The 24,081-nt window shown below is 38.7% G+C and overlaps 1 protein-coding gene across 1 annotated transcript in view; it reads left to right on the forward strand.

Moving 5' to 3' along the window:
* COPG2 (COPI coat complex subunit gamma 2) overlaps positions 1-24,081 on the forward strand; it is a 118,390-nt gene that overhangs the window by 45,108 nt on the left and 49,201 nt on the right. The window contains exons 10-11 of the mRNA XM_084786345.1: positions 16,450-16,583; positions 23,420-23,487. Of these exons, the coding sequence (XP_084642471.1) occupies positions 16,450-16,583; positions 23,420-23,487 (202 nt within the window). The remainder of the gene's footprint in view (positions 1-16,449; positions 16,584-23,419; positions 23,488-24,081) is intronic.

Here is a 24,081-nt window from a genome sequence, read left to right on the forward strand (position 1 = left end):
CCTGTGTTAACAAACAAATGCTCAGGGCAAAGTCTGCATGACCAGAGTAAGTCTTTCAAGTTTCACCTCTTAACAGTTTTGTATTAGAGCCTAATCTCCCACTCATGAACTTTGGTGGGTATGGTCAAACAATAGCAGTACTTAAGAGCAAAAAATTGACAGCATCTGACATGGACCCTGTTGCCCACTCACTCATTCATCACTTCCCCCTGGTGGGGCAGCCATGCCAGCCCACAGAGGAAGAGGATGCAGGCAGTCCTGATGAGACTTGATAGTCTGGGGTCAGATGGTAGGGAAGGAGGGGTCCCTTTCTGAGGACTAGGGGAGCGAGAGGGGGTAAGAGAGAGGGAGGGTGGGACTGGACGGAGACAGGGAGGGGGCTACAATCAACTATATAAATTTTTAAAAAGAGAAAAAATTGAATAAAAATTCTTCAACATGTTAAGAGCAAAAAATGGTACAAGGACATGCTGGATGATGTTAGTACAGTAATTAAAATGATGCATATATGCAGGAGACAGGAAATAAACTGGATGGAAGTGTCAGTGTATTAGATAGCTCTTGCTGTGTGGAAAGTTGACCTTAGACTTACTACTTAGAACAAGCATTTGTTTCAGTTACCATGTTCAGTGATCTGCAGCTTAGCTGTCTGGTTCTGATATGAGGTGCCGTGTGAGTCCTGTTGGCCAGGCCTGCAGTCATCTGGCACTGGAGAGTCCACTTCATACTTTACACATTTTGTTGGTAAACCTTAACTTTCTTCCTGGCTATTGGCCAGATGTTCCCCTTTCCCTCTTTTGAGAGCTTTTCATTGGCTGTCAAATATCCACTTATCATGGCAACTCCCTTCTCCCAAAGCAAGTGTGTAAGGGAGAGAGCTTGGAAACTGTGGTATTTGAAATCTAATCTCAGAAATGTTGTGCTATTCCTTCTCTTATATCCCCCTAAACAATCCTGGCAATAATATTTGAGGACACTACCTAGGGTTTGAATATCTGGCAGTGTATATTTGGTGAGCCCACCTTTGTGGGCTGTCTAGAACACAAAATACATCATTTATCATAATAAACATAAGTCTTTTACCTATTGAAAGAGTCTCAGATTGAATAAACAATAAGAATACAGCTATATCCATATGTCACTATTAATAAAATTGGCCTCTTTTCTGGAATGCTATATCCAATATTCTTTTATTCTTTTAAATTAAGAAAGATAAAGTACATACAGAAAATGAAAAAACTTACTTGTATGCATATTATGTGTATAGGACTGAGTGATTGCATACATTAGGAAATAGTATATTATTTCTAGTGCCCAACATGCTATGTGCATTTTATTTGGTTATACAACTCTTGGTCTCCAGACGAACAACTCAGGCATTTACAACACTCATTTCATTGCTTTTCTTTTTATACTTTACTCCCTCTATACCCATTCCTAAACACTGAAGTTGTTTCATCATGTTCTTAACATTTTGTGGATGACTCATGTTGCATTTTGTGCCTTGCTTTTTTCACTTAGAATTTTATTGTAACAATCACACTTGGTTTTGTTTGTTCATTTAGATGTACTTTTTTCGTAATTTCCCGGTTCATTCTTCTTTTCTGGCTTTGTCGCTTATGAATAAAACTGCCGTGAATAGCTTCTTGTTTCACACTACTCCTATCTTCAACCATGTTTGTTGCTATAAAAATATAGATGGTCCTCAATTTGTGATAGTTTGACTTTTTTAACTTTATGACAGCAATATGCATGGGACAAACCTTTTTCCAGGCCTTCAGTTGGTGGTTTATGATGATCAACGGCAACAGCAGCAGTGAGCCATAGCTCCCTGTGTGCAGTATGAGGGTGCAGAACTATACGTGATGTGCTGCTAAGCTATAGTGTTTGGTAGATAGGTATAAAAGCATTTTTAAGTTACATTGTTTTCCTTTATGATAGGTCTATTAGAACATACCACATTGTAAGTTAAGGAGCATCTTTATCTAAGACCAAGACATTTATTAGATGTTGGATTTGGCTCAGTTCTAGAGGTTGGGAAGGCAAGAGCATGATGCTCAACATCTGGAAAGCCTTCTTGCTGCCTCCCATGGTAAGGCAGAGCAAGGGTATTACCTGAAGTATCTTTTCTTATAGCATTACTCATGTTATATGGCCCAACTCCCATGATGCCATCTAATCCTAATAACCTCCCAAAGGCTCCACTATAAATAGTATTACTATATGGATTTGGAGATTAAGTTTTTGATGCATGAACTTCTGAAGAACACAATCAAACCACAGCAGTCTCCATAGCCCTATTTTCCTGTTTAAACTTACACTTCTGTACAGTATATAGAAGTGTGGTGTGACCAGATCATTGTCATATATACCTCTGACACCAGTTTGTTTTTTCCAAAATGGTGTGTCAATACTCATTCCGTGTAGAAGGGAGATTTCCTGAAGCTAAGTGCTGGCATTAAAGGTATGCACCACCACTGTCTGGCTATAGGAAATCTTAATATGTAATAATAGTTCTGGATTGGTTATAAGTGTTACAGATGCTTTCCCTCATTCCTTTTCTGATATTTTTGATGAACAGAAAGAGCTACTTAAATGTAAGACAATTAAATTTATCAGTCTCTTATTGAAATAATGTTTTTGTTGTCTTGCTTGAACCCCAAGTTCACAAATACCTTTTTTGTGTTATTTCAAGCATTATAGTTTTGGTTTTATTCTTGTTTTTGTTTTGTTTTGTTTTGTTTTTGTTGTTGTTTTGTTTTGTTTTTTCTGAGACAGGGTTTCTCTCGGTAGCCCTAGCTGTCCTGGACTTGCTTTGTAGACCAGGTTGGCTTCAAACTCACAGTGATCTTCCTGCCTCTGCTTTCCTGAGTTCTGGGATTAAAGGCGTATGCCACCACGTCCAGCTAAGCATTAAAGTTTTAATTTTCATTTTTTCTAGAATTTTTTCTGATATGATTTTTTTCTAGATAGGATATAATTTAGCAACTTAGTTTTTTTCCCTCATCTGAAAGCTAGTAGATTCTGAATTATTTGTTGAAATAAGTCTGTATCCACTGCTGTAGAATATCAGCTTTCTTATAAACTCGATTTCCCTACATGTTTGTCTGTTTCTGTGCTTCTGCTTCCTATTGCTGTCAATTGCAGTACCTGAGCTACCACTGTACTCATTTTTAATAGCATTACAATAATGTAGGTATGGGCAGAGGCAGATCTTTTCTTCTACACAAGAATTTTTTGAGGTCTCATTTTTCATCCTTATGAATGTTTGTTTCTGTATAATCTGAACAAGGATTACTTATCTTTCCTTTCAATGGGGTTTGTTTATTCTTAGGAGACTTGCATCAAGGCAATCGTAATAATCAGGAGTTCTAACCTGGTTTGTTAACCAGTTTTTCATCACTGAGACAAATACCTGAAAACAAGAGAAGAAAGATTTATCTTGACTCTTGGTTTAAAAGGTTTAGTTATGGTTGTGAGGCTCCATTGCTTCTAGGTCCATGTATGATAAGACAGGATTGTGATGGGAAAAACTGGCTCAGTTCATGGTGCTAGGAGTCAGACATGCAGGAAGGGTCAAGACAAGATACATCTTTCAAAGGCACACCCCTACTGAGTCATTTCTTCCAATAAGGCCCTCCGTGCTTGTAGCTCATTCACTATGAACTCAGTCGATGAATCCATTGATTCAAGTTAGCTCCCTCATGGTCCAGTCACCTCTCAGTATCCAGGGATAAAGCACGAACCTTTCCATGATCCTTTTGTGGGGATGCTTTACTTCCAAATCACAATACCTGTACATTTTTACTCCCAAATGTTTTCACCACTGGGACGTTGGGGCTGTTTCTTGTAGAGGAATGTTAATTCAGAACATGGCTGTTCTGGCAAGAGATCACATCCAAAGACCTAGGTGTATGTGATCTGGCTGGCAAGAGATCACATCCAAAGATCTTCTGGGTCTGAGTGATCCAGCTGGAATACAAACTCACCTTTAATCCAGGAGATAGAAGCAAACAGAGCTGAGCTCAAGGTCAGCCTGGTATAGAGCAAGTATCAGGTAAAGGAAAGCTTAGGTCTAGGAGCAGTAAGTCTCAGAAGCTGAAAATATCCGAGGTCTAGGTTAGCAGAAGGAAGCAGTGAGCCTCCCAGACAACAACTGAGCCAGGAGAATAAAAGTTACTTTTATAGTTTCCCCTAGACAGTCAGTGAGGATTAAATCTTCACCTCTGATCCTTTGATTCACTTCCAGAAAAGCCATGGCAGAATTTGAACTTGATGTCCAGTGTGCTGTGACATTTTAAAAATGTTTAAACCAAGAACAAATGGCTAAGCAGGACTCAACAAACCCAATAGGTATAGCCTGCATTGAAAGATACTCTTCCAGCATAGACTGAAGGAGTGTTGGATGCTATGTCCCCTTCATTGCCCATTTGCTCTAGGTCAGTGTACAGGAGAGAGAGGAAGGGAAAGGAGAGAGAAGAAAGGAGTTGGACACGTGGCACTCTCAATCCCAACACTTGAGAGCCTGACCAACCTGGGCTACATAGCAAGACCATGTCTCAAAACATAAAAACAAATTGTATTCAAATGATTTTATAACTTTTTAGTAAGTAAAGTTAATGTTTTACTATTGTGAATATTTTGCAATAGACATTTTTTAAAAGCTTCACATCACTATTAATTAGAAACATATACATCAAAATAAAGTACCATCTCCACCTATCACCAGATTGGCAGAATATTTAGCGCTTTACAGAGTGAGATGGCGTCTAGAATGTGAATAGTCTCACCCCGCAGGGAGTATGAAGTAGAACAGATACTCCTGAGGGTCATTTTGCGTGCCTACTAAAAATGAAAGCACATATGTTGCTTGCCTATAATTTAGAAGTTTCTCTTCAAGAATTCCACAGAGGAATACTTATATATATGAGCAAGGAAACAAGATGTCAGTTCCTTAATTATTTATAATGTCTGCGTTTTGAGAGGTATTTTTAATAATGCAGCCAACAAAAGATTGTACAGAAAATTTAGTTATATCTCTATGTCCTCATCTTTTCTTTTCTTTCTTTCTCCTCCCCGCCCCCTTGAGGAAGGATTTCTCTGTGTAGCTGTCCTGGACTAGCTTTGTAGACCCAGGCTGGCCTCGAACTCACAGTCATCTACCTGCCTCTGCCTCCCAAGTGCTAGGATTACAAGTGTGCGCCACCACACCTGGCTGTGTCTTCATCTTAAAAAAAAAAAAAAAAAAAAAAAAGCATTCCCCACTGCTTTGTGGGGGGAAAAAAACATGGTAAAGTGAATGTGAAGATTAGCATCATTTCTGTAGAAGAAAACAACCCACTGAATATAGTCTCTTGTGCATGTGTGTACATATGTAGAATGTGTATGTGGTTGCATGTGCACATATGTATTTAGGCACATGGAAGCCTCAGGTAACTTCATACAGGTGATTTTTTTTTAGATAGGGTCTTTCACTGGTTTGGAGCTTCCAGAGTGGTCTTCAGTGATGGACTGTTGGAAGTATGAAATGAGGTAAACCTTTTCCTTCCCAAGGTGCTTTTGGCCAGTGTTTTGTCACAGCAATAGAAAGCTGGACAGTATCCAACAGGAAGTTGGAAACTGTTTTAGGGCTGCTGGATGTAAGACTTTCTGCTATTTTGAATGCAGAACTTATGAAGGATAGTATTAAAATGTACGAATTGCATTTAATTTATTTAGTATTAAAGTACAAGCTTGGTGTGATGGTTCATGCCTATAATGCCAGAACTCAGGCAGAAGAGGCAAGAGAAGTACAAGCTTGAGGACAGCCTGGGCTACAGAGTGAGATCTTACCTTAAAAGCTACCTCCCTCAAAAGGAATTAAAGAAGAATTTTGTAGTATTGTTATATGAGAGCATGTGGCTAAGAACTATTGTAAGTTGTACAGTTGGTTGATAGAAATCAGTCCTAGCTGGTTGATGAGAATTGAAAGCAGTTACCCTGGGTGTTACTTAGGCATCAGAAAGAAACATCCATATAAGAGAATATTATAAATACTTAAACGATCATAATCTAGCTTTACTAACTCTGTGGAGTGTCAACATAGCAAAGCAGTTTGTTTTGGCCTAATGAGTTGGCTTAGTGGGTGAAAGTACTTGCCACACAAGCCTTTTAGTTCAAGTCCCAGAACCCCGAGAGGAGAGAGAGGGATCACTGTGAGTTCGGGGCCAGCCTGGTCTACAAAGTGACTCCAGGATAGCCAAGGCTACACAGAGAAACCCTGTCTCGAAAAAAAAAAGGAGAGAGAGGACCAGCTTTAGACACTGTTCTCTGATCTCCACACATGCACGTGTGCCTTCGTTCATTCTCCCCACACACAGCAAGCACACACACTAAATAATAAGAAATAAGTAGCCTTAGCTCTTGATAACTTTTAGTAAATGAATATTAAAAATTTTAGAACAATTAGACTTCCTTCTCATTGTTATACATAAAAAGATATTAATATTTTAAATTTTGATCAACTAATGTAGTTGATTCTACATTCTATAGCCCAGGCCTGGCTGGAACTCATTAGAATTCTGTTGCCTCTGCCTTTCAAGTGCTGGGCTTACAGGTGTGATAAAATTCACTCACTATAAGTATGCAATTGTGTAATTTAGTAATAAGCTTGTGTAACTCTACAACTGTCAGCACAATCTGTCTTTAGAATGTGTCCATCACCTTCTGAAGTTGCTTACTCTCATCTGTCTAACATCCCTGCTGCCTTTTGCCTGTGTAGACACTTCCTATAAACGACACCATATTCATGCTGTTTTCATTCAGCCTAATGTTCAGTGGTTTACTTTATCACAGCATGAATCTTTACTCCTTTTTATTGCCGAGTGCTATTGCATAATGTGAGGAGGACAGGTTTTGTTTATCAGCGGATGGTCATTTGAGTTGCTTTTGATAGCCAAGTACAAATCTTTGTGTGCACATATATTTTCTGTTCTCCTGGGAAGATTCCTATAAATGGAATACCTGGACTACTTGCTGTGTTTACGTTTTAAAGAAGCTGAAGATGATTTTATACAGTTCCATACTATTTTACATGTCTGTGAGGACATCTTCATCGATGTGTGATGTTGTGTGCTGACTTCTTCATCTTTCAGATTGTTCTCACTCAGTGTCTCAGTCTGGCCTAGAACTCTTCAGTTTCTGCCTCCTGAGTGCTGAGACCCTAGGTGTACCTGTGTGCCTGGTGGGTCTGTTGCCTATTCCAGTGGCTATCTGGAAGTCTCTCACCTTGCTCTTAGCATCCACTTTCCTAATTACTAGTACTTTCTTTTTAGCTGCTTATTTGTGTTACTGCTTTCTTCCTTTTTTGTTGTTGTTATTAAATAGAAGCCATTCAGGTCTCTTGCCTATCTTTTAATACAGTTGTTGCATCTGGAAGATGTCCTTACCCATTCTGATTATTTTTTTTGATAACTCAGATAACAAAGCTTGACAATTTCATTAGAAATTACAGTTATGTCTCTTGGTGTATCCCCAAATTGTTAATGAACAAATGCTATTACATAGTGTTTTGCTTATCTCTTGTTTCCTTATTTTTAACATTGTAATGTTTGGTTTTATCACCTTTCTCTCTGAGAGATGGTGCTTTGTGTGCTGTGTCCAGTGGCTGCCTACCTAATTCAAGACCACGGTGATTTATTTCCTCAGTGTATTCTTCTGGTAGCACAGTATTAGTAGTTTTAGTGTGGAACCATTAAGACTGTCGTCTTGTTAAGATCTGCATACGTTCATATAATGGTGCACACTCATTTAAAAATACAGAGATACCAAGTTTCCCAGTGCTAATCAGTAAAAATTCACCTTTCCCCCTTCAAATTGTCTTGTCTTTGGAAAGTCGGCTGACCATGTGATGAAACTCACAATTTTGTTCATTGTCATGATTGCTTGTGGTTTAAAGTTGTGAATTTGGAAAATGTGTCTCAGAATTCTTTGCTTATCCATAAACATTCTAGAATGAGCTTTGAATTACTACAACCAAACCTTGCTGACATTTTGGTAAGATTTGCACTGAATGGAACAATAGATGTACTTTAAATAAATCCATGTGGGAGGATTGCCATGTTGATAATAAGTAGTTTTAGAGCATGGACAGGGTCCTTTTCTTCAGCTAGAGTTCTCAAAAAGATTTTTTAGTTTTTAACTTAAAATTGTATTTTAAATTAAGTAAAAGTGTCTATTTTTATAAAATAAAAAGTATTAATTTATTTTGTGTGCATATAAAAGTCAGAGAGAACAACTCACAAGAGTTGGTACTCACAATCTAACATATGAATCCTGGGGAATGAAACTCAGACTTGACAGCAAGTACCCTAACCCACTGAGCTGTCTCGCTGGCCCCATTCTGTCATTCTTAGGCTGTTATGAGTGGAATTGTTTCATCACTTTCACTTCTGGATTTCTTGTTGAGCACATTGAAATGTAGTTGTTTTTATGCTATAAACTTGTAATGCTCCCAGCTGGTGCAGACTCCCTCCCGCCCTCTCTCTCCTTCTCTCTTTCCCTCCCTCTTTTGCTCTTGTTCTCTCAGTCTTTATACTACTTTGGATTTTCTGTGCACAAAATCATATCACTTGTGAACAAATACAGTTTCACATCCTTGTTTCTAGACTAACTCCTGTCTTTTCTGCTGTGCCTTTTTCACTAGCTCAAGCCTTTTGTGCAGTAGTGAGTAGAAATGATGAAAGAAGGCTTTCTTGTCAAAGTGCAGGTTTTGTCAGGAAAACCATTAAACATGATGGTAGTAAAGATCTACTTTATCTAGTTGAGGCTATGCCCTCTAACCCTAGTTGTTTGTTTTAATGTTGTTTTTACTAGTTAATGTCTAATTAATGTAGTGTATAACATTTGATCTTTTCTAATAATCAATTTTGTTTTACTATGATTATTATGTCTTATATAACATGTATTATATTGTGTGTAATGAGTGTGTAAGTGCCTGTAGTATGCTGACTTAGATTCATCCAGGCATACACTCAGCAATGCTGTAGCATTAGTTTCTTGAGGAGCCACCATACTGATTTCCATAGTGGCTGCAGCAGTGTAGAGGTTCCTCTGTGTCCTCACCTGCATTCGTTCTCATCTGTTTCTTAGGATGAAGCTACTCTGGTTGGAGGAGATGGAGTTTGATTTGCATATCACAGATGGCTAGGGTGCCATTTGTACTGCTTCTGAGAACTATCTGCTCACTTCTTTCACTCGTTTAGTTTTGTCAGCTCTTTATTCTAGTTATTCATGCTCCGCCTAGTGAAGAGCTAACAAAGCGCATCTCCCTTCCTGCAGGCTATCTTTTCACATTTCCTTTGCTGTGTAGGAGTTTAGTTTGATATTTGTAAGACCTAGCTGCTATTTCCTGAGCTGTTAGAGTCTTACTCAGAAAGTTGTTGCCTGTCCCTGGATCTTGAAATGTTTATAGTTTCCTTTCATAATTTCAGCATTTCGGGTCTTACATTAAGATCTGTAGTCCATTTTTAGTTGATTTTTGTGCAAGGGAAGATGTGAAGATCATGTTTCAGTCTTTGCCACGTGCATTTCTAGCTCCCTAGCACCGTTTGTGGATGAGGGCATCTTTCCTCCAATAGGCACTTTGGCACCTTTGTCAAGAATCCATTTCCAGTAGGCTTTCTAGTTTCCTGAAAGATAAGCCTTCAGAGTCCTTCTTAGCCTCTGGGTTTCAGAGAATCTTGTTGTAATGTTCCTTCACCTCTAACGGTACTGATTGATTAGTCTATGTAAGCATTGTCGGTCTTGTCTATCCATCCACAAGCAGCTGTTCCTCTTACGGCCTTCATCTCACTGATTCCTCCCCTACTCTGTTATTTTTTCATTTTCACCTACTAATTTTGTTTGGCCTTTTCTTGTTCTTTTCTTACACTTTGAGGTACATCACTAAGATATTTCCCAGAGAATTCTCTCGACTTGTTAATGTATGCACTCATCACAGCAAGCTCACCTCTTCTGCCTTTGCTTCTAATACAGTGTGCTTTTACTTTCACTTAATTCTATTATTTCTTTAATTTTTAAAAACCATAATTTATATATAGCAAATATAGTTTGCATATTCAATCTTCTTTATTTCTTGTGATACTAATTTTATTCCATTATGATCAGTAAGATATAAGAAATTATTTTTTCTTTATTTTAAAGATTTATTTATTTATTATGTATACATTGCTCTGCCTGTAGATCAAAAGAGGGTACCAGATCTTATTATAGATGGGTGTGAGCCACCATGTGGTTGCTGGGAATTGAACTCAGGACCTTTGGAAGAGCAGTCAGTGCTCTTAACCTCTGAGCCATCTCTCCAGCTCCCAAGAAATTATTTTTTCAAAGATGTGTTTTATTTGTATGTGGACATGTACGTGCACATATATATCTAAGTGCTCACAGATTTCAGAAGAGGGTGTTGGATCTCTTGGAACTGGAGTTAGAAATACTTGACATAAACTTGACCACTGAGCCATTTCTTTAGCCCCTAAGAAATATTCATGTTCTGACTCTTCTCTCCCTTTTTGTATTGTTAAAACTTGATTTATTATAAAAAATGTGATCTACTTTGGAGAACAGTTCATGGACTGCTGAGAAGAGTATGTATTCCACAAATAGAATATTCTGGAAAGTGTCAGTTAACTCCATTTGACTCACAATACAATTGAACGCCAACTTTCTTCTGGGGGTTGGGCAGGCTGGATGATATAGCTATCTTTTATCGTGTGTGAATTTTTTTTTCTTTTAAGGCAGGGCCTCTCTATGTAGCCCTGGCTGTTCTTAGAACTCGTTATGTAGACCAGGTTGGCCTCAACTCATAGAGATTCTCATGCCTCTGCCTTCCAAGTGCTGGGATTAAAGGTGTGCTCCACCACACCCAGCTAGAGTGAGATTTTAAAGTATCCATCGTTGTTATTTCTGGACTTGTCTGTCCCTTTATGTTTAGTAGTGTTTTAGTAGTGAAACTGGGTGCATCAGCATTTGATGCTTAAATATTTATAATTATACATTCTTAATGGGTTATCTCTTTATTAATACAGCACACTGTCTATTTCCTTGATTAAATTTGGCTTGAAGTCTGCTTTGCCAAGTATGAGTATAGCTACTCTAGCTTGGCTTTGAATTCTACTTACTTGGAATTTAATTTTTTTATTTTTCTTTCAGTCTTTGCCTGTAGATAAATTTCTTGTAGACAGCAAACAGTTGGATCTTGCCTTTCAATCTATTCATCTATGTTCCAATTGAAATTAGCATTTTAAATTTAATATTATTGAGAGATATATACTAATTTTGCCCATCTTTGAGTGTTTGCTGGTTTACAGAGCTAATCATGTTTGGTTCTTTCCTACTTTGTTTATTCTTTTAATGAGACTTGTTCTTTCTTGGACTTTCACATTTGTGTATGTGTTTCTTCCTTTTCTGTGTGTAGTATTCAGCAGTGCTAGTGTAGGGGTTATGAATTGGTTTAATTTATGTTTATGAGAAGTCTTTGTTTCTGCTTCAGTTTTAAAGGATACATTTAAATTTTCACGCTCTCATTGTCTGGGTTAGCAGTTGATTTTGTATCTCTCTTAGCCTTTAGAGGTTCTTTTGTGAAGTATCCTGTTGTTTCAGTGGGTTTCCCTTTTCAAGTGGCATTACATTTCTTTCTTGCATTTTTCAGTATTATGTTCTATGCTTTTGGAATTTTATAATGTATAAAAGTATTTATCTGGCTCTATTTGGGATTCTATATGCCTCGTGTGGGATGTCCATGTCTTTTTCTAGATTTGGGAAGTTTTCTGCTACAGTGAAGTTTCAGCCTCTTTAGTTTGCTCTTTTTGGGTCCTTCTGTACTGTAGATGGGTTAATTTGGTCTCTTAATAGTGCGCCTGAGGTCTTGAATGTTATTTTCATTATTTCTGGATTTTGTTTTTTTTTGTTATCTGAATATAGATTTCCCACCTTTGTCACCAATTCCTAGTAGCTTTTCTTCCACCTGGTCTAGTCTGCTGGTGATACTTTCTAGTAAGAGTTTTTATTTGACTTATTTTTTTATTTTTAAGATTTTTATTTGCCTGTATTTTTTTATTTAAATTACTGAATTTCTAGCCCAAGTTGTTGAATTTTTTTGTACAGGTATCATATTGACATATTCACTCATCTCTTATTTGAACCTTCTTATTAATCTGTGTGTGTGTGTGTGTGTGTGTGTGTGTGTGTGTGTGTGTGTGTGTCTGTGTGTGTGTGTGTGTATGTCTGTGTGTGTGTCTGTGTGTGTGTCTATGTGTGCCTGCGTATCTGTGTCTGTGTGTGTGGGGGTGTGTGTGTGTATGTCTGTGTGTGTGTCTGTGTGTGTCTATGTGTGCCTGCGTATCTGTGTCTGTGTGTGTGTGTCTGTGTGTGTGTGTGTGTGTGTGTGTGTGTGTGTGTGTGTGTGTTTTGAGAGCACATGAAGCACATGAACAGAGGATGTGAGCATGTGTGTAGAAGCTAAGAGCAGGATGTCAAATGTCTTCCTCTATCACTTTTGCTTTACTTCTTTGAGATAGAATCTCCCACTGAACCAGAAACTCCCAAATATGCCTCTGTTTCCCCGTCCTCGCGCGTGCAGCCCCACACTTGGCTTTTTATGAGAGCCAAGAGTTCTAACTCAGGGCTTCATGCTTGCAAAACAAGAGCTTCTACTCACAATGCCATTTCAATAGCCCTTCATTGATTATTTCTTAAAGCAGATTTTTAAAATGTTTCCGACTTTTTTTTTTTTTTTTTTTTTTTTTTTTTTTTGGTTTTTCGAGACAGGGTTTCTCTGTGTATCCTTGGCTGTCCTGGACTCACTTTGTAGACCAGGCTGGCCTCGAACTCACAGCGATCCGCCTACCTCTGCCTCCCGAGTGCTGGGATTAAAGGCGTGCACCACCACCGCCCGGCTATGTTTCTGACTTTTAAACTGTTTCAGTATCTTTAGGTTCAGTTATTTAAAAGTTGCAAGCTTCTAGAGGAGTCACGCTGCTTTGGGTTTTCATGTTTATAATTCAGGTCATGCATTTGCTGAGATGGATATTCCTTATATATGAGCTCTCAGTGAGCAGCCTTCTCTTAAAGGCTCCACTCACAGAGATAGAGAGATTTGATTATAGCATTTTAACACCAGAATAGGTCATATATAAAAATAAAGTTAAAGGGACTAGAGAGATGGCCCAGTGGTGCCACTGCTCTTCCATAAGAGGCTGGAGTTCCCAGCATCTCTGTCAGGCAGTTCAGAGCTGCCTGTGGGTTTGATTCCATGGGACCCAATGGCTCTGACCTCTGCACACCTATACTCATATGCACATGTTTAAAATAAATATTTAAGAAAAACACAGTTAAAAGAAGTTAAAGCCATTTACTACATCATAAGTGACAATAGAAAAGAAAATGGTAAAAAATGTATAATAAAAGTATGCATTTAAAAATTAGTAAAGTAAAATTAATGGTGAATGAAGTAAAGGAGGAAGTAAAGAGAAGATAATGAAACAAGATGTAATGAAAGGGGGACAGGATGTGAGAGGAACAGATAGAAGCATTAGAAAAATATATCAGATTATAAAATGTAGAAAAAGCTATAAAGGTAGGAGAAACAAACAAAAAGCTAGAAATAAAACATTAAAATATCAGAAAAAGAAAAATGTAAAGATTTTATAAAATATTATAGAGAGTAAAATTCATGAGAGTGACAGAAGGAAAGAAGGAATACATAAGTTAATTAGACAAGCTTCTTTCTGTGTCTTCTGATATTGGGCCTGGGAGGGAAGGCAGCAGTGAGGCAGGCTAGTTCTGTGCGCAGATTACATCCCTCAAATCAGCCACTAATTGTATAATTCTGTTGATTTGTATAAAGTATGATGAGTTTGTTTATATTTTACCCTGTTACTGTCAGAATTTTTCTGCCCATTTATTTACTTAATACTTCAATAACTGTAGTCATAATGTTATTGTGTACTGTGTAAAGATTCAAATACTGATTTCTGTGCCCCCCCTCAATATCTGGTTGCAATCCTTGTTCTGAGAATCTTCTGTCTAAACCTTAAACCTTGCTCCCCAATTGTTTCCTGATATGTCAATAAAGCAGCTTAACAGCCAATCTTTAGTAGAGGAGAGAATAGGGCTGGACTTCCTGTCATCCAGGGGAGAAGAGAGGTTGTGGGGAGGGATGGAGACAAGAGAGAGGGGGGAAGACAGAGGGAGGGAGAGGAGAGACAGAGACAGAGAGGGTTCAGCCGCAGGCAGAGGTCCAGGAGACATCAAGAGAGAGCAGTTGGAACAAAGAAAACCATAAAATGCAAGTATCTTGGGAATTTTGGCAAAGAGGTACTCGGATTACTTTAGAGAGCTAAGAATAGAGTAATAGCTGCTCAGTATTGTGCCTTAAAGCTTGTTAAATAAATAACCTAGTCCAGTCTCAAAGTTTTGGGTCTTAGCCAGGTTAAGTTAAAAAGGGCAACACACTCACAGTTATAAAAGTAACACTAACAAACAATATTGTAGCTATATATATTTGTACTGCTTGAGATTTGTTGAGTTTCTCTGGCATGTAGACTTGGTTTTATTTTTTATTTATTTATTTATTTTTGTATTTTATTTTTTTTTATTTTTTTCTCTCCTTTATTAATTTATTCTTGTTACATCTCAATGGTTATCCCATCCCTTGTATCCTCCCATTCTTCCCTCCCTCCCATTTTCCCCTTATTCCCCTCCCCTATGACTGTTCCTGAGGGGGATTACCTCCCCCTGTATATGCTCATAGGATATCAAGTCTCTTCTTGGTAACCTGCTGTCCTTCCTCTGAGTGCCACCAGGTCTCCCCCTCCAGGGGACATGGTCAAAGGTGAGGCACCAGAGTATGTGAGAAAGTAATATCCAACTCTCCACTCTACTGTGGAGAATGTTCTCACCATTGTCTAGATCTGGGTAGAGGTTTAAGGTTTATCGCCTGTATTGTCCTTGGCTGGTGCCTTAGTTTGAGCGAGACCCCTGGGCCCAGTAGACTTGGTTTTAATTAATTAATCTGTAGGTTTTCAGTCATTGTTTCTTCAAATATTTTGTCACCTTGTCTCTTTCTTTGTAGGATCATTGAATGAATATTTAATATTGAATTATTATTTTAGTAATATTAGCAGTTACTCCTTAACCAGCTTTATACCCAAATAACCACAGAAAGAGACCAGGATGTATTTATAGCCTATAGCACAATGCTGTGCAATTACTCCATCCTAAATCTCCAGGCTAGTGTAGTTTCTTCCCATTCTGATTTCCCACTTTATACTTGCTTTGAAATCATCTCCTAGGCCTAGTTCATTCCTCCTGATGTCTCCCAGTCTCTCCTCTTGGCTCCATCCTCTCCCTTCTCTTTCTCCTCCCCTCACTCGATCAGAATGCCCCACCCTATTCTCTGTTACTGCTCAGAATTGGCTAGTTTGTTTTTTGTTGACAACACAGAGAACAAATGGTGACATGTTTACACAAACTTGAAACTGGAGATACTTGGAATAAACATCACAGTGCAATGTCTGGATTGATCCAGGTAGTGGGGTAGAGAAGTCAGCATTTGAATGAACACAGGTAAACTGCGCACAGTTGACAAGAGCATCATGCCAACATAGGCTTCTCATTATATGGAGTTGACATGCCTGTTCATGCTGCAAGGATCTCCACACCTTGTTCATTTCTTCTTGTTTTTCTTTATTTCCCTCTGCTGGTTGTCTCAGTTTTCTGGCTCCATATATATTTGCATTGAACCTCCTCGATTAATCTTTCATTCTAATCACTGCTTTTTCCAAATCTCTGCTTTTCATTACATCCTTTAAAAAATCAGCTATAATCTCTGATAGTTCTAGATCATTTAACTCTTTAGATGTACTTTCCTTTAGTTCTTTGAACATGTTTGTATTAGTTGACTCAAAGTGTTTGTCTGGTAAGTCTAAAGCCTAAAAGCTTCCTCAGGAATAATTACAGGTAACTACCTTTTTTCTTGTATTTAGGCAATATTTTACTGTCTGTATGTCTCATGGTTTTTGGCTATAAGAATAATTACATACTTCTCAAATTGTATATTTTAATGTGGTATGTAACATAATTGACTTGCTGATGTTAAACTGATGCTATGAAGCTGCTGATGTTTACAGAGCTACAGTGATCCTGTGGATGGAAATTGAGAGTCTGGTATAAGTTAAAGCACCAGGAAGTTCACCATTCTTACTGAGTTCTGTGTTTTCCTTCAGTAATTGCTCATTTACAAGGCCTTGGTTAAAATGTAAAGTTCTGAAAAAAATAGTTTTGACAATTTTTCATTGCTGTTTGAAGAAGTGAAATTTCAGTGGTCATTTGCCCAATGTTCCAGATGTATATCTCAGTCTTTTTACCCTGCTATTTGATATGTAAACATGTTCTGTCTACATTTATTGGCAGTCATGAAAGTCCACTCTTCGATTTCATTGAGAGCTGCTTACGAAATAAACATGAAATGGTTATTTATGAAGCTGCTTCTGCCATTATTCATCTTCCTAACTGTACTGCCAGAGAGTTGGCACCTGCCGTTTCAGGTGAGTTGTATTTGGTAGCTGCCCTTTGTTTATGCTCTTCTTACATTTTTCCAATCAGTGGGTTTGCAGTGTGGACACTAAGAGTGGCATTTAGGGCCGAGATAGCTCTATAAGTAAAGATGTTTAGTGATGATTTTGGTTTTCTTTAATGTTTAGAAAACACATTTGCTCTGATAACTAGCAAAGTTTCTCTTAAAATTCAAATGTTAATTGGGATATTAATTAATTAATTTGTTCAGATTACATCTCCATTGTTTTCCCCTCACTTGTATCCACCTGTTCCTCCCTCCCTCTCACTTTCACTCTATTCCCTTCCCCTAGGTCTGTGACTGAGGGGACCTCCTCCCCCAGTATATGGTCATAGGCTCTATATCAAGTCTCATCTTGGTAGCCTGCTTATCCTTTCTCTCAGTGCCACCAGGCCTCCTCACCACAGTGAAAGTGGTCAAATATGGGGCACCAGAGTTCATGTCAGAGTCAGTCCCTGCTCTCCACATAACTGTGGAAAATGTCCTGTCCATTGGCTAGATCTGAGTAGGGGTACAATATTTACTGCATATATTGTCCTTGGTTGGTGCAGTAGTTTGAACAGAACCCCCTGGGTCCAGATCCACCCATCATGATGCTCTTCTTGTAGGGTTCTAGGACCCTCTGGATCCTTCTATTTCCCCATTCTCCCATACTTCTCTCACCTAGAGTCCCAATAGGATGTACTCACATCTATCCTAATCTCCTGGTAAGTGAGACATCCCTGTTGGGCTAGTGTCCAAATAAGTGAGTATATACCATGTGAGTCTTTCGGTTTCTGGGTTAACTCACTCAGTATGATCATTTCTAGTTCAATACATTTGTCCGCAGATGTCGGGAATTCCTTGCTTTTTATAGCTGAGAAGTATTCCATAGTGTAAATGTACCAGTTTCTTTATCCATCCTTCGACTGAGGGACATTTAGGCTGTTTCCAGATTCTGGCTATTATGAATAAGGCTACTATGAACATGATTGAGCATATGTCCTTGTTGTGTGCTGGAGCATCTTCTGGGTATATTCCAAGGAGTGGGATAGCTGGGTCTTGAAGTAGCCGTATTCCCAGTTTTCTGGGAAAGCGCCAGATAGATTTCCAAAGTGGTTGTACAAGATTGGATTCTCACCATCAATGAAGAAGTGTTCCCCTTTCTCTACATCCTTGTCAGCATGTGGTGTCACTTGAGTTTTTTATTTTAGCCATTCTGATGGGTGTAAGATGGAATCTCAGAGTTGTTTTGATTTGCATTTCTCTGATGACTAAGGAAGTTGAGCATTTCTTTAAGTGTTTCTCAGCCATTCACTATTCCTCTGTTGAGAATTTTCTGTTTAATTCTGAGCCCCATTTCTTAATTGGGTTATTTGGTTTGGTGGTGCTTAATTTCTTGAGTTCTTTATATATTTTGGATATTAGACCTTTGTCAGATGTAGGGTTGGTGAAGATCTTTTCCCAGTCTGTAGGCTGCCGGTTTGTTCTGTTGACAGTGCCTTACCTGACCTTAAGGCCTGTGCTGTTGGTGTTCTGTTCAGAAAGTTGTCTCCTGTGCCAGTGTGTTCCAGGCTCTTCCCTGCTTTTTCTTCTAACCGATTTAGTGTCTCTGGTTTTATGTTGAGGTCTTTAATCCACTTGGACTTGAATTTTGTGCATAGTGATAAATATGGGTCTAATTGCTTTTTTCTACACATAGATATCCAGTTAGACCAGCACAATTTGTTGAAGATTCTATCCTTTTTCCATTGAATAGATTTGGCTTCTTTGTCAAAAATCAAGTGACCATATGTGTGTGGATTCATTTCTGGATCTTCAATTCTATTCCATTGATCAACTAGCCTATTCCTGTGCCAGTACCATGTTGTTTTAATTACTGTTACTCTATAGTACAGCTTGAGAAAAGGTATGGAGATTCCTCCAGAGGATCTTTTGTTGTACAGGATTGTTTTAGCTATTCTAAGTTTTTTTTTTTCCATATGAAGTTGAGAATTGATCTTTCAATTTCTTTTAAAAATTGTGTAGGTATTTTGATGGGGATTGCATTGAATCTGTAAATTGCTTTTGGTAAGATGGCCATTTTTATTATGTTAATTCTCCCGATCCATGAGCAAGGAAGATCATTCTATCTTCTGATGTCATCTTCAATCTCCTTCGTTAGAGATTTGAAGTTTTTTTGACACAGGTCCTTCACTTGCTTGGTTAGAGTTACTCCTAGATATTTAATATTGCGTGTGGCTATCGTGAAGGGTGTAGTTTTCCTAATTTTTTCCTCTGCATGATTGTCATTTGTGTATAGGAAGAACTTTTTTGAGTTAATTTTGTATCCGGCCATTTTGCTGAAGGTGTTTATCAGCTATAGGAGTTCTCTGGTGGAATTCTGGGGGTCACTTATGTACACTATAATATCATCTGCAAATAGGGATATTTGACTTCCTCCTTTACCATTTGTATCCCCTTGATCTCCTTTTGTTGTCTTATTGCTCTGGCTATAACTTCAAGAACTATATTAAAGAGATGAGAAAGTTGGCAGCCTTGCCTGGTCCTCGATTTTAAAACCATTTCCTTGAGTATCTCTCCATTTAATTTGATGTTGGCTATTGGTTTGCTGTATATAGCCTTTATTATGTACCTTGTATCCCCGATCTTTACAAAACTTTAAACATGAATGGGTGTTGGATTTTGTCAGATCCTTTTTCTGCATCTAAGGAGATGATCATGTGGTTTTTTTCTTTCAGTTTGTTTATATGGTGGATTACATTGATGGATTTCTATATATTAAACCATCCCTGCATGCCTGGGATGAAGCGTACCTGGTCCTGGTGAATGATATCTTTGATATGTTCTTGTATGCAGGTTGCAAGTATTTTATTGAGTATTTTTGCGTCAGTGTTCATCATAGAAATTGGTCTGAAATTCTCTTTGTTGGATCTCTGTAGGTTTAAGTATCAGCATGACTGTGGTCTCATAGAATGAATTTGGTAATGTTCCATCCATTTCTATCTTTTGGAGTAGCTTGAAGAGTATCGGTATTATCTCCTCTTTTAAGGTCTGGTGGAATTCTATGCTGAAATCACCTGGCCCTGGGCTTTTTTTTGGTTAGGAGACTATTAATGACTGCTTCTATATCTATAGGAGAAATAGGACTATTTAATTTGTCTATCTGATTTTGATTCAGTTTTGCAAGCGGAATCGATCAAGAAAATTGTCAATTTTCCTTAGATGTTCAAATTTTGTGGCATATATGCCTTTGAAGTAGGATCTTATGATTCTTTTTATTTCTTCAGTGTCTATTGTTATGTCTCCCTTTTCATTTCTGATTTTGTTAATTTGGATAATATCTCTCTGCCTTTTAGTTAGTTTGGCTAATGGTTTGTCTATCTTGTTGATTTTTCTCAAAGAACCAGCTCCTGGTTTTGTTGATTCTTTGAATTGTTCTCTTTGTTTCTAATTTATTGATTTCAGCCTGAAGTTTATTTCCAGGTGTCTACTCCTCTCGGGTGTTTCTGCTTCTTCTTTTTTTTTTTTTTCCCCTAGGGCTTCCAGATGTGTCGTTAAGTTTGCTTATATGGGATGTTTCCGATTTCTTTATAAAGACACTTAGTACTGTGAATTTTCCTCTTAGCATTGGTTTCACTATGTCCCACAAATTTGGGTATGTTGTTCTTTCATTTTCATTGAATTTCAGAAAGTCTTTAATTTCTTTATTTCTTCCCTGACCCAGGTGTCATTAAGTAGATAGTTGTTTGGTTTCCATGTGTGTGTAGGCTTTTTAAAAATTTTTATTTTTATTTCTGTTGTTGTTGAAGTCCAGCTTTAGACCATGGTGATCTGTTAGGATACAAGGTATTATTTCAGTCTTCTTGAGTCTGATGAGGCTTGCTTTGTGACCTACTATATGATCAATTTTGGAGAAGGTTCCATGGAGTGCTGAGAAGAACGTATAATCCTTTGTGTTTGGGTGAAAAGTTCTGTAGATATCTGTTAGATCTATTTGATTCGTGGCATTGGTCAGTGTCATTATTTCTCAGTTTAGTGTCTGTTTTAATGACCTATCCTTCAGTGAAAGTGAGGTGTTGAAGTGTCCCACTATTAATGTGTGGTTTAAGCTTTATTAATAGTTCTTTTACAAATGTGGTTACCCTTGTATTGGGAACGTAGATGTTTAGAATTGTGATGTCATTTTGGTTGACTTTACTTTTGATGAGTATGAAGTGACCATCTTCATCTCTTTTGATTAATTTCGGTTGGAAGTCTATTTTATTAGATATTAAAATGGCTACACCAGCTTGCTTTTTGTTCCCGTTTGCTTGGAATAATTTTTTCCAGTCTTTTACCCTGAGGTAATGTCTGTCCTTGTGGCTGACATGTTTCTTGAATGTTGGGTCTTGTTTATGCATCCATTCAGTTAGTCTGTGCCTTTTTATTGGAGAATTGAGACCATTGATATTGAGAGATATTAATGACCAGTGACCGTTAAGTCCCTTGATTTTGATGTTGGTTGCACTAGAGTGTTTCTGTGGTTATGTTTTTGCGACAGTGTAGTTAGCTATATCCTGTGTAATTTTGGTTGTAACTTGTTGCTTTGGGTTGGAGGTTTCCTTCTAGTAACTTCTGTAAGGCCAGATTTGTGGAACAGTTTTGTCATGGAATATCTTGTTTTCTCCATCAATGGTTATTGATAGTTTTGCTGGGTATAGTAGTCTGGCCTGGCATCTGTGGTCTCTTAGTGTTTGCAGGACCCCTGTCCAGGCCCTTCTGGCTTTTATGGTCTCTGCTGAGAGGTCGTGTGTAATTCTGATAGGTTTGCTATTATATGTTATTTGGTCCTTTTCTCTTGCTGCTTTTAATATTCTTTCTTTGTTCTGTATATTTTGTGTTTTGATTATTATGTGGCAGGAAGATTTTCTCTTCTGGTCTATTGGTGTTCTGTAGGCCTCTTGTATGTTTACATGCATCCCCTTCTTTAAATTGGGGAAATTTTCTTCTATAATTTTGTTGAAGATATTTTCTAGACCTTGGAGTCAGGTGTCTTCTCTTTCCTCAGTGCCCATTATCCTCAGGTTTTTATGGTGTCCTTGATTTCTTGGATGTTTTGTGTCAGGAATTTTTCAGATTTAGCATTTTATTTGATGGTTACTTCAAGTTCTACAGTTGTATCTTCTAGTCCCGAGATTTGTTCCTCTGTTTCTAGGATTCTATTTGAGAAGCTCACCACCAAGTTTCTTGCTTTCTTCTCTGAGTTCTCTGTTCCCATCTTTCTTCTGTCTGTGCCTTGAACTGTTTTATTGACTTCCTTCATCTGATTGTATTTTCCTGAATTTCTTCCAGAGCCTCTCTGTAGCCTCTTTTATGTCTTCAGCCTATTTGGCTGCATCCTCCTGCATTTGTTTACGGATTTTATTCGTTTCTTCCATTATCATCTTCATTACTAAGGATTTGAGGTCATTTTCTTGTGTTTTGATTGTGTTTGAGTTCTCAGGGTTGCTTTCTTTGGGTTAGCTAGGATCTGGAGATGCCAAATTGTTTTGAGTTTTGTTGTTTGTGTTCTTACACTGGCCTTCAGTTATCCTGTCTCTGATGTTGGGAGGTAGCTTCTGGCATCTGTCACTGGTCTTTGAGAGTGGATAGTTGGTGAGTGATTATAGGTCGAGTGCCCTTGCCTGTGGGGAACAGGGAATTCTTCCCTGGAACAAGCAGGTGACCTGGTCTCTGCTCCAGAAGACTTTGCTCTACACACCTTAGGCTCCCCCCTGAGTCATCAGAGGTAGGCTTCTGTCTGGTCCCTTTCAGATTGCACTACTGAGGCAGTTCAGTCCACCAAGTTGGGGCTGCTGTTTAGTTTTCTTTCCTGAGGGTTGTTCAGCCTCTCCCTAGAGCGTGGGAAACACTGCTGGGCTGTGGAGCCTGGGTAGGCCGGGTTTTATCTGCTCAGTTGTACAGGCACAGACCGCTGTGGACAGAAGTTAGGTTTCTGTCCGGACCCTGTTTAGGTCGCGCAAGTGTGGCTATTCAGTCCAGCTGCATTGGGGCCGCTGTTTAGGATTCTGCCCTGACCCCTCAGGGTTGCCCAGCCTCGCCCAAGAGTGTGGGAGACCCTTCCGGGCCATGTAGCCTGGCTAGGCTGGATTCTATCTGCCCATTGTACAGGCACGGACCGCTGTGGCTGGTAGTTGGGTTCCTGTCTGGTCACATTCAGATCTCATCGCCGTGGCTGGGTAACGCGTTCACAGCCGTCTGGGCTTCCCTGGGGCCCCTGGGGCTTTCTGTGGACGGATGGGGGCGTCTGAGGACAGATCCACCTGCCAGGAGCTCTGGTGGTTCACTGTCCTGTATAACGAGTTCGGGTTATAGAGCCCAACTGTCGTTTGCGAGCGGGTTTCGTACCAGTGTCTGGGGACTGGTCTCCCGTCCCGTAGGCTGTTGGTTGACCCGGGGCCAGGTCCATCTGTGGTCTGCACTGCATGGGACCCCACTCACCTAGTGTTCTCCCGTTCTTGCCGTCTGTGGCTCCCAGTCAGGTCCCTCGTCTGCGTGCAGTAAATCAGATGCAGTGTGTGATAGGGGCCACCATTTTGGAATCCCCCTCCTCCCAAGATGTTAATTTTTAGAGGTAAAAAAGTAAACCTTTTTTTCTACTAAAGTTTTTATAGCTGAACAAAAAGTGCTTTATTTTCTACTTTTGATGCTATTGTTGTTCACATGGAGTTTTGATATTGTGATGTAATTTCTTGATACACAGAATGGACACGATTTGTTATGCACTATAATGTTCAGTTATGTGGTAAACAGGAGCCACAGTGATTTTTCTGTTTCCCATTCCAGTTCTTCAACTTTTCTGTAGCTCTCCTAAGCCAGCCTTGAGATATGCAGCTGTGCGGACCTTAAACAAAGTAGGTATCCTTTTGAAAGCTATAGATGTGAAGTTTAATTCAGAAACTTTAAAAACAAAGCGTTTGGTTTTCTTTTAAAAGCATAGAATATATGACATATGGGCTTCAGTTGTAGCACCTCATTTCTACTTGTCGCCTTAGTTGTAACTATTTGTACTGTTAGTCCATGGAAGATTAAAATTCATTTCTGATTTCTGAGTACTTTATGTTCAGGTGGTATACTGCTCAGTATGGAGGCTGTTCACAAGTGCCCATTTAAGTTAATTAAGATTAAATAGGGAATTCAGATTCTTAGTCACTCCAGTCATACACATGCTTATAGACACTTGTGGTTAATGAAGATCATATAAAACAGTACAGATATTGAATAGTTTTCTCAATTCCTCATCTTTAATCTACAAACTGGTTGTGTCTTAGAATTCACATGTTTGTGAATTTTAGAGATGTTATAATGTGATGCTCTCTCTTACATATTAGCTCCAATGGGCCAGAACTAGCACCCAATCATCACAATACACAAAAATTTCTGCACAAACATATGACTCTTTGCTGCATCGATAAATGAAGGCTTTTTCATTAGTCTGAGCCATCTAT

Source organism: Acomys minous, assembly GCF_964271855.1.
Source record: "Acomys minous genome assembly, chromosome: 6".
Lineage (NCBI taxonomy): Eukaryota > Metazoa > Chordata > Mammalia > Rodentia > Muridae > Acomys > Acomys minous.